Source organism: Diuraphis noxia, unplaced genomic scaffold (genome assembly GCF_037042655.1).
Source record: "Diuraphis noxia isolate RWA-SAM2 unplaced genomic scaffold, SU_Dnox_SAM2 contig0006, whole genome shotgun sequence".
Classification (NCBI taxonomy): domain Eukaryota; kingdom Metazoa; phylum Arthropoda; class Insecta; order Hemiptera; family Aphididae; genus Diuraphis; species Diuraphis noxia.
This window is the reverse complement of record NW_028301716.1, coordinates 3,372,432-3,384,776: the sequence shown is the minus strand read 5'-3', so window position 1 is coordinate 3,384,776 and position 12,345 is coordinate 3,372,432. Positions and strand designations below refer to the sequence as shown.

General features: G+C 29.4%; 1 protein-coding gene and 1 pseudogene across 1 annotated transcript in view; both read left to right on the top strand.

Moving 5' to 3' along the window:
- The window catches only part of LOC149054621 (polycystin family receptor for egg jelly-like), a 266,701-nt gene that overhangs the window by 90,805 nt on the left and 163,551 nt on the right, over window positions 1-12,345 (top strand). Inside the window, exons 3-4 of the mRNA XM_089230158.1 lie at window positions 10,483-10,741; window positions 12,136-12,302. Of these exons, the coding sequence (XP_089086284.1) occupies window positions 10,483-10,741; window positions 12,136-12,302 (426 nt within the window). The remainder of the gene's footprint in view (window positions 1-10,482; window positions 10,742-12,135; window positions 12,303-12,345) is intronic.
- Window positions 1,068-9,405, top strand: LOC149054633 (uncharacterized; annotated as a pseudogene).

Genomic DNA, 12,345 nt, shown 5'->3' with positions numbered 1-12,345 from the left:
ACATTTTAGATTTAAATAAGGAATAATCAATATTTGAAATTTTTTAATTTTTAAATTTTCAAACCAAATTTAAAGAAGTTGGAGAACGAAATTTTAAAAGTGGACTAACCGATTTCAAGTAGAAATGTTGTCAAATTCAAATCAGTTTTCAGAAGTCTTATCGCTTTAACAGTTCCATCGGTGTGATTGACAAAACATTGGTATATTTTGTATGAAATAATAGACGTGTGCCCTTAATATAATCCGCTTAATATGTTACGATCAACCAGCAATGAATCAAACTAATTCTAAAAATAATTTAAATTTATTTAATCAATGATATTCAAAAAAAAGTTTGATAAACAGTTAATAGATACTATTTTTCTTTTATTAATAAAACTAATAATTTCCAAGTAATAAATTAGTGTGACTAAAACTAAACTAAAATAAAATGAAATAATATTTATACATAAAATGCTCGTAAATTATTTTGAAGTTTAGTTTCTTTAGGTGTAGTACCAGCATAAGTTGGCAACTGGTCAAAACATCTCCGGCAAAATATTTCCAGTACGAAATATCTAATATAAAAACTAAACACAAGGTTACACTGTCACACTGGTGACCGGTCAAAATATCTTCGAAATAATATCTTTGGTCAAAATATCTTTAAACAAAAATGTTTTCGAACAAAATATCTTTTTATTTTATTTTTATTAGCTTATTACATATCATTGTATCTCCGGTTTAAATTTTATATTTTATTGTATAAATATAATATGACACAAAAACTGGCTGGTGATCCCCATCACTATAGATTATATAGGTATTTAATACGTATACATATGATGCCATATTGCCATTAAGATAAAAATGGTGAAAGCCTTATCGGTTAGGTATCCGTAGAGTAAGGTCCTGCAAAGATCAAGTTTGTCCTCAAAATCCATTAACAGTTAACGATTTAAATATACTTCTTGAATACCAATTAGTTAATAATAAACAATTTTTACTTTATGACAATAAAAACAAAAATAATTTTGATTTTTTCGACGATTGATAATTTAAAAATACTTAAAAACTGTAATATTTGGATGGCAGATGGGACATTTCGGACAGTTCCAAAATTGTTTTCACAATTATAAATCATACACGTCTGTTATAACCAAACAACTTATACAGTTGTTTACGTATTAATGACTGATCGTACAAAACAACCGTTGAATCGTATATAGAAATTTTAAATGTTTTAAAAAGATTTGAACCGGATTTGAATCCAAACAGTGTTATGATTGATTTCGAACAACCATTTATATTAGCATTTAAAGACGTATTTCCCAATTAGGAAATAAAAGGATGTTTTTTTCATTTCCAACAATGTCTATGGCATAAAATACAAGAAAATGGATTAAAAAATATGTACGCTGAAGATGCAGAATTTTCATTACAAATTCGACATCTATGTGCACTTGATTTTGTTCCAATAAATAACACTATACAATATTTTGAAGATTTAGTTGAATCAAATTATTATGTGGAAAATGAAAATATTTGATCACCGATAATTAACTATTTTGAGGATACGTGGATCGGACGCCCCAACCGTAGAAATATTAGAAATGGTTTTTTAGCCAATAAATATTATCTTATCTTATTTTTAAAAAATCAGTTAAAAAGATATTTTGATCAAAGACATTTTTTTCATAAGATATTTTTACAAAAGATATTTTGACAGAGATATTTTGACCGAAGATATTATTTCAAAGATATTATGACATGGAACCGTCACAATGATCAATTGGTATTATAATATGATATATCTGATAAATATCTCTGATGGATATATGTATATATGTTACGGGCAAAGTAGGAAATCCGAGCATTGTTATTTTTAGCCAATACATTTTGGCCAATGCAAGAATGATCATTTTAATACTCAAATTTGTCATACATTGATCAGGCATTTTACTAGATTGCCCAGGAAAAGTGTACCCTGTCCAGATTTAAGTGGGCAAAGTGAATTAAATACAGTGCACTGTACATTTTTATATCAAATTTCATTTATAAGTAATAATATCAATAACAATACTCGCAACATGGTTAGCCGAAAAATAATTCCAGAAATTGAAGCGAAAATCTTCAATTTATGAAGAATCGGGGTTTTCACCATGGCACAAAACGTTCGGTATACGGAGCTATTTTCGGAACACATGCTAAAGTTGGCCTAAAATCAACCCAAATTCCAATTGATTTAATTTTTACTTTAAATCAGGAGAAGATTTAGAAAAAGTTCTAGGCTGTGGTTTTGATAGCGATAATATAAACGAGAAACACGAAAAAAGTGATGGATTTGATACAGCCAGTACAACACAACTTTTTTCTGATGAATATGGAAACGATAAAAAAAAATTGAAAATAGAATCAATTTCTTCAAATCGTCCAAATGCTGCTGAAACTCTTAAAGTACAAGCTGATAAAATGAAAAATTTGTCGGAAAAACGTTTTTTTTTAGGAAAAGAAATAGAAAATATTAAAATATAAATTCCTGATGTGGATCGAGCAAGATGTGATCTTAGGTGTATTCTGGGAGTTATACTTTCTAGTAAATAATTTTAAAATAATATTTATATTAATAATTTTTTTAATTGTAAAAATTAATTTATATGAAATTATTAAAAATATTATGCTTAGATGGTAAGCGAGGTTTTACTCATAAATTAATCAAATCGTAGTTAAAAGGAAGAACACAACAAGTTAAAATTTATAATCAATTGAGTAACTAATAACCACAGGGTACTGTACCGTTATTGCTTATATAAATAATATATACTATATAATACATATATTAATATATAATTTATATTAATGGCTTCTCAATCTGTCTACACAATCAAACTGATCAGCTTTGCTGATGATAGTTTTTTTTAGTAAATGATCATAACATTAATGATTTATATAAAACAGCTGAGAAAAGTTTTGCTACAGTTATAAATTGGATGAATAATAATTATCTAGCAATTAACATCGAAAAATCTAAATATATTTATTTCGCAATAAGAAACACTTCGTTCGAATAATTTCGGTATTCATGTCGTATGCGGTCTACCGCCCGTTTCTACACGTCATATGCGGTCTATCGCACATTTGTCGTCTACATGGTTAAAAATATGAATGATGGAATTGTAGCGTCCCAGCATACAGGAGGACAAACGACAGGTGCCGAGGTAGATGGATTGAGTTAAAGAAGTAGAACAACTTGGTTTTCGATTAATTATTATATCTTTATTTGATTGCTATGTAAATAAAACACTTTTACTGCGCAATTCAGAATAATATTCTAAGTCCGAATAACTAAATTGGACTGGTGTCTGGCGTGAAGGTGCTTGCACTGACTTTGGTGGCTCACGTCCGATTTGGGTCTAATCGGGGCTCTCCTATATAGTCCTACTCCCTGCGTTTCCTCTCCTATCGATAAGATAAGATGGTCCATGTTCGAGTCGTGCAAAAGCGTACGCGTGTATTATTCTAATATCGCAGCTTCCCACGCCCATGCGACCGGTCGGTCCACATCCTGGTTATTCGCGATACGTAATCTCAATAACCCGATGACATTAATCATATCTAGATATGCCTGTCAAGACTACGATTTCATATTTAATATTTCGTAGAACTAATTCAAATTATGGCGATATTTTGGAAAGGCTAGGAGTTTGGCCTTCGATACTGAGGTCCTACACACTATAATTGGTTGGCGAAATCATACGCCCCAGGGACACTTATGTACATCTACGTGTATATGCGTATTTAGGTGTCTCAGCGGGACGTCAGTACATAGCAGAATACATAAATGTAGAATTACAAAATTACAATATATTAATTAATGTAGAATTTCAATATAATACCTATTTAATAATACAAAAAAATATATAAAAATATGTAGGCAAATTTAATTAGTATATGTATTAAAAACTAACTGACAAAAAATGTAAAATTATATAGAAATATGCTTTAATCAATATTTAAATTAGGTATAAGTACAATATAATTTCACCTCTCTTAAAAAAACAATCAAATGTATTGTCATTCTTGTTTTTTAGACGCCACCATTGTTCCGCCAAATACGAGCGCAGTAATGATGGAGATTCACCATGCATTTTTAAATAATTCGGAGTTTTAAACCAATCTATCATCACATATAATCATATCTGTATATATAGATACGCGGCAGTAGACCGCATATGACGTGTAGAAACATACGTGGTAGATGACAAGTAAGCGGTAGACCACATACGACATGAATACCATAATTTCTTTCCATTCGAAAAGCTGCCGTAATAAGATCGACCCAACAATTATATGCAACTGCCCACTAAATTGGGTAACTTCATTAAAATATCTTGGTGTTCAATTTAACGAAAACCTAAAATGGAATATTCATATTAACCATATTAAGAACATGATTCAAAATTGTTTTTATGTACTCAAATCGCTCAAACATTTACTAAATTATAAACTTAAAAAAATTAACATACATTGCACTTGTGCAATCAATCATTTCTTATAGTATTTCATTTTGGGGAGGTACATATCAAGCACATCTTTGCAACCTTGAAGTAACATTGAATTAAATAATCAAATTCATTTTTAATATACCACACAGTGCACATGCATCAAATATTGAATTTAAATAGAGCAGTGGTTAGTGGTTCCGCCTCTACCAATTTTTTGTTGAATACATTTTTTTTAAACCTTTTTACAAAACATCTCTTGTTATAACCTAAATAACTATTTTATATTACAAATTATAGAAGTAGACATAACATAATATACACATTTATATTCATTTTTATTAAACTTAATTTTTCATTTTAAACTTTAACATCATTAAAAATTTTAATTAAAAAAAAAATACATATATTATTTTTATAAATTTAATTTTTATTTACTTATTTATTAAGTCCTAATGCGATTGTTGATGTAGCATTTCAGTTACGAGTTTTTGAACATCGGGCTCAATACTTGAAAGCTTTAATTATTTAATTAGTTCAGATTCGACGTTTTCTATTCTGTTTTGAAACTTACTCTTAATATAAATAATGGCAGAGAAGTTTTTTTTTTTAAATAAATAAGTTGTGGGGAAAGGAATTAAAACTTTAAGTACTTTACTCGATAATTCTTGATAATCTTTTTGAACATGCTACCAAAAATTGTCTAATGACTTTTGATTGAATTGAATTAAATTTTAAACTAGTAGGTATCTGTAGAAATTTCTACAAGGCTGTCTTCTTCCAATGATGTCAGTCTATTTATTTGATCAATATCAATTTTAAAAAGTGGTCAAGTCTAACTTCTACTAATATCTAGAATTGTAAAGTAATCACGAAAGCTACGTTGCATATCACTCATATGTTGTATGAAATATTTAGAATCTTTATCTAATAATTCTTCTTCATTTGATTCCTGGCATTATCGAGATTTAACACAGTAAAGTAGATGTAATCACAGTAAAAATATGTATTTACTTATAAATCCGAGCCCTACTGATAAGTATGCTAAAGTAGCAAATTTAAAGGTAATGGAAGAGAAATTTGGAAAGTAATTACTGAACTAACATCTAGAAAAGTAATCTCGCCTAAGCTTCCAATTAACGATATAATTGAGAATAAATACCCAACATCATCACCAAAAGACTACTTAAATATAGTTAACTCATATTATGCAACAACTGTTAAAAGATAAGTAGAAAAAAATTTCTCCAATAGTGTAAATAACATACAGTCTAATTTGGGAACAAAAATTAATAATATATCAAATAAAAAAAATGTATTTAAATTAAATGCCATCGGTAGTAATTAAGTCATAAATATATTAAATAAATTGAATAACAACTCAGCACCAGGTCCAGATGGTTATACAGCTCGATTTATCAAACAAATAGATGACAATGTGATCCTAACCTGTCGTTCATATAATTAATTTTAGTATAGTCAACGGTATAGTACCTGATGAATTGAAGATGTCTAAAATTGTACCTATACATAAAAGCGGAGATAAACTGATTTTTTAAATTATAGACCCATCTCTTTAGTAGGTATTACAGCCAAAATCCTTGAAAAAATAATAAAACACCAACTCTTAGAATATCTAGAAAGTGATAAAATAATATTTGAAGGACAATATGGGTTTAGAAGGAACTTAGGAACAGAGGACGCTTTAATAGATTTAACAATTTTTTTACATATCAAGAGGGACAATAAAAAGAAAATACTAAATTCGTTTCTAGACTTAGAAAAAGCTTTCGATTCAATTAGTAGACAATTATTACTACATAAGTTAAAATAATTAGGTTCGATACTATAATAAAACAATCTGTAATTGTGAACCACTTAAAATGGTACAACAATTTAAATATTTAGGAGTCATAATGGATCAGGAGCTGAAATGGTCTGAGCATATAAAATTTATCAAAAATAAAATCCCGAGATTAATATCCTTATTTTATAAAATTCGTTTTCTTAAGAAATCATTGGTATGTAAAATTTATATGGCATTATGTAACTCACTCTTATGATATGGTATAACATGCTGGAGAGGCGCCAGCAGAACAGACATAAAATCGGTATATATTGCGCAGAAAATTATTATAAAAGTAACCTACTTAGGGTTGCCAACTGTCCTACATTGGGGAGGATTGTCCTACATTTGTTTGAATTGTCCTACGTCCAACAATACTATAAATTTTTGTAGGACAATCCTACATTTTACAAAAATACCTATTTACTCGTATATTGAACATAATGAATTTTCTTTTTATATTTTTTTTTATCTTAAATCGTGGTAATCTGTGATAATCTAAGAGACCTATAACCATATTGTTCTGTGATATAACTGATTTGTCATAGATAACATTATCTATCTCAGTGTGCACGATATGGAGAATATGTAGTTATCACTATTATTATTTACGTAGTTAACACATAGACCTTATACTAGTATAAGGTCTATGAGTTAACAACAAAATGTTATCGCCTTTTTATCGTTATTTTTATTTATTAATTTGGCTGGTTGTCCAGTGACCACTAATAAAAGTGATATAAATATAATGTATTAGTCTTGGATGTATATATTTTTTCATTAAATCATAATATAATTATGGCGCATAGCGGGAATGGAAATTGTTTATATGTACATATAACCATTAACCAGGATAAATTACCATATTAGTTGTCCTTTAATTTTTTACTTTGTACCCCCCCCCCCCCCACCACCGTCAACCACTAAAAAAAATCCTGGCTATGCCGCTAAAACTATGGTATATAAATTGGATATGAAAAAAATTGTCCTAAATTAAACAATTTAAAAGTTGGCAACCCTAAACCTACTCGTTACCGCCAACATACCCTTCAATAGATATTTTTAAAAATACTAACATACTATCTGTTCGCGCCGCCACATCGGTCGACACACACACACACACAAACACAGTCACATATTATAATTGTTATTTTTGTATTGTTTTATTTTTGTTAATTGTATTGTGAATTATTATATAACATGCAGATAAGAGCGCTATCGCGCGCCGCCGGATCGGCTGCTGATTATCATTTAATACGGCCGCCCGGCCGTCAGTCTATTCCAGTGTGCAACACGAAGCACGTATTGTTGTGTGCGTGCAGAAATCATTATTTTTGCGTATTAGTTGTGCGGGCGCTAAGCGCCAAATTTATTATATTCTTCGGCGCAAATCGCCGGCTTATTTGTATTTGTGCGGACGCGAATCGCCGCATTATTTTTGTATACTTTACGGGCGCGAATTGCCATTTTTATTATATATATATTATTGTTACGGCTCAAATAGCCAAAAATTTGTATTTTATTTGTGTGCACTAATTGCCACTCTTTTTATTATATTATAGTGTGTGTGTCAATTATTGTTTATTCCAGGCATAGGTAGCAGCTGGCCAGCCGAGCACCGCCAATTATGTGAGTTTTTCTTTATATATTATTATTTTGTATACCGCTCTAATAGCGGCTCTATATTATTATTTTGTATACCGCTCTAATAGCGGCTCTATATTATTATTTTGCATACCGCTCTAATAGCGGCCTTATATTTATATTATATTTTCATATAGGGGCTCGCATAGCAGCACCCTATATTTATTACATTTTTACCTGTTGGGCCAAGAGGGCCATATTATTATATCTTTTTATACCTTTTTTGTTGCTGTGATTTTTATATTATTTTGTGTATTTTAAATTATTTGTATATTACAGCAACTTAGTTACCAAAAACCGTGTTACCTTTTATTTTAGTTTTAAGTCCACACACCACATATATACACACCTACACACCCACCACACACTAGCGTTCAATAGTCTTGCTCGGCGATCCCGTCCACCTCTATTGAACTGCTATACACGTATACACACATACACAGGTCGATCGGTGTGTGAGTGTAGCGCGCGTAGTTTTTATTCCGGTGATCGGGCTCGCGTATTACAAATATACGCACCCGGCCCGTGCACTATCAATCTATAAATTATACATTAAACAAACACTTATAAAAACATTTCAAATACAGATATAATAGACAGTAGAACAGGTAATAACATAAAATTACCTTATATATCATTATCCAGTACAAAAAGTGCTCCCGATTATATGGTCAAAACTATATTCAACAATTTAGGAAATGATGTAAAGAGTCAAATAAAGTATGAATGTGAAAATCAGTCTAATAAAACCAATGTAAAAAATATAATTAACAAAAATCGTATAAAAAATATAATTACTAAAATTGTAAATGACCTAGATGAGAAAGTGTGTAAAAATCAATTATTAAAAAGTATCTATGTGTAAATATAAATGATTATCTATTAGTATCGTTTAGTTATAGATTTATAAGATAATGTTTATTTAGAAAAGTAAAATACATCATTCTCAATCGTATAAGACACATGACATTTTATTTTATTACATTATATAAGTAATATGTATAGGAACTCCGTATACCACGAAACGAGCTTGCTCAGTTGGTATACGTATCAGCTCTTATCACTATTATTGTAATAATTTAACTTTTGAAATTTGATTATTGTATTGAAATTATGATATTGATTTTGCTGAAATAAAAAAAAATAAAATAAAAAAGTTGTGATTACCAGGGATCATACAGACATTACACAAGATCTGTGTTGGATAAATATTTCCAATGTGATTCTCAAGTGTACCCAGTAATATCAAAACTATTACAAATTTTAATTACATTGCCAGTAACAACTGCTACAGGAGAAAGGTCGTTTTATACACTTAGAAGGCTGAAAAATTATTTACGTAACACTACAGGACAGCAGAGACTTAATGGAATAGCTACTTTAAACATACATAATGATATTGAACGATTGAAGTTAAACCAGATTTGGTACTAGATGAAATCACAAAGCACTCTACACGATGATTTAATCTTTAACTGTAAACTATTATATTATTAGATTCTAATTTATGAATTATGAATAAAGTATATTATTTAAATATTCAATGAGCCTAAATTATTTCCCAACGTGCATTATCTATAAATATAAGTTAAATTGTCTAATTTGTAGCTTAAATATTTTACTCATAAACCTAACTTAATCTTACCCCTCTTCCCTTAAATATCTGTAAATATAATTTATTTTTTCCAAATCTACTATCTACAACCCCCCCCCCCCCCAAAAAAAAAAAAAAAAAAAAAAAAACGAATCCTGATTGCGCCACTGATATTAGATATTTTAAATTGGAGATTTTGTAGTGAAGATATGTTGTCGGAGATATTTCGACATGTAACCGCTAAGTTGGATTCATGCATGGGTTCTGTCGTTGTAACAAAAAATCGATATGGGCGTGGCTTACTTGACACTAAAGTCTCTATGATAATAAATAATACAGTAAAACCTCTCTATAACGACTCCTCTATTAAACGGAATCCTCCTTATAACGGAAAAATTTTTGGTTCCATGCGACTCTGTTATAGAGAGTTTGTAATTCATTTGGCTTCTCTGTATATTAAATTTAAAATTAAAATTTTAATTTTTTTCTAAACAGACTATATTATGTCATCTATAAATAAATTTATCTTCATCCATGCATAATATAGCAACAAGCACTTTTTTTTTTAAAGTTTTAGCATACCTGGCGTAAGGACCAATTGAAAATTACTGTGCCATTCATACGTCAGATCGACACTACTAAAATATATCCATTCATATGTTATTCTCATACAAACATTAATATAAAATAAATAAAACATGGTAATAAGTGGGGTTATTAGACGTCTATACTATACTTATAGAATAACAGAAGTAGTTTAGAAATCTCGTATGTGATAATATCATATTCTGCAAATGAGTATCCTTTTTACAATATTTTTTAATGCTACTCATACAATAATATAATTTAATTCTTAAACTGTTTTAAGATATTAGTACCTATTTGACATATAATGTGTTACATCTGTTTCAATAAAGGAAATTCTAAAATTATGTATGTTGAGAATAAATATTGGATGCATAAGACAAGAGAAGGAAGAGAAGATGTTTATTTCAACGGAGATAAAAGCGAAGGCAGAATGGGTGGTCTGTATGCAGTAAAAGTAGAAATTTACGGTGGCGAGGAAAATCTTGATGTGGAAGATCCAAAACTTCTCTTGGTGTACGATTATCACCATTTGGTTGTTGATGACTACTCGTCATATTGTATACCATTTGTTGAACGTGGTGATAACTGGTGTGTAGTGTTTATTTTTTTTCTCTACTTTAAATATTAATAATTGCTAAACAAATGCGTACCCGTCCAACGAAAAATGTGTAATTGTCTTATAAAACTTCTTAACTCCACTGGTAAGAACCTTCAGGACATATACGTATTTCAATATTTCCAGGCTTAAGCAAAAATAAAATTTAGTAAGAATGTGGAAAGTGATATGTTTCCCAAACACCATAATCATTACATTAAAATCACTATCATAGAGAATAAATCATAGATTAAATCATAACTCTAACATACAACGAACAAGACCATATAGTCAAATAGATGTAGAATATATTCTAAAAAGGTTTTCTCTAAATGGGGATGGACAAGTTATCTTCGGATTTGGTCATGTGCCACCACTACGTGTTAAATATTGTAAGGCAAATTGCAAAAAAATACGGATGTGGGAGGAAACAAATTCTGTTGGCGAATCACCGTTTTATTTGTACTAGGTATATTAAATTGTTAACGCCAGCCGCCACCATTATTATTTTTTTAATTATTGTTCCGACATAGTGTGTGTGTCATGTATTATTATTTTTTTTATCAATATAGGTCCAGGTTGCAGCTACCCAGCAGATAAACTATGAATTATTATTTATATTATACAATTATTATTTATCTTATTTGTTAGGTATTATTACTCTAATAGCTGCATATATATTATATCTTAATTCTTTGGCCAGGAGTCCTATAATTATTATATTCATATTGCAGCTCTAATAGCTGTTTCAGATATTATACTGTTGGGCCAGGATGGCCATATTGTTCTATTAATTTCCATATATTTGATATATGTTATATTTTATAATTTTTCTGTTGCTGTGGATTATTATACATAATATATCCTGTGGCATTATTAATATTATTCAATTATACAACAACTAATTTTTACCAGTAAAAGTATTTATTATAGCTACCTTATTGTTAAATAGTTTTAAGCGAACACACCCAAACTTATACACATTTATTCACCCACCACAAACTAGCGTTCAATAGTCTTGCTCGGCAATTCCGTCCACTTCTATTGAATTGTTAACATAGATATAGACACGTACATATGCATCACTGCCTATTATTATCCGAATCTGTCTATACAATGCCTAATTCTGTACCCCCTGCCTCCTAAACAGACACCACTATAATAACCTAGAAAAATAACACATTTTTTTGCCTCAGATATCAATGTAAACTTACCAATAAATGTATTAAAAAGCACTGCAAAATAAATTATAGCAATTATTTTATGAAGGAATGTATTATACATATGTATTTAATTCCCTGCTACCATAATTAAAATTGCTATTGATACTAACAACATATTAATAAACCTTATTTTAATTTTATATTTTCGTAAATATGTTTTCCAGTGAAGTCATGGGTTCACCACTAGAATTAAAAAGAAATGATACAAAAATAATCAAAATCAAAATCATTCAAGACACTGAAGTTTGTTATGATAACCGTAAAAAATACATTAAATACAATTACCAATGGTTAATATTTGACGGAATGTTAATTTTGCAATTAACAACTGGTAATCTATAATCAGTCTAATAAGCTTAAACTATAACAAGTTA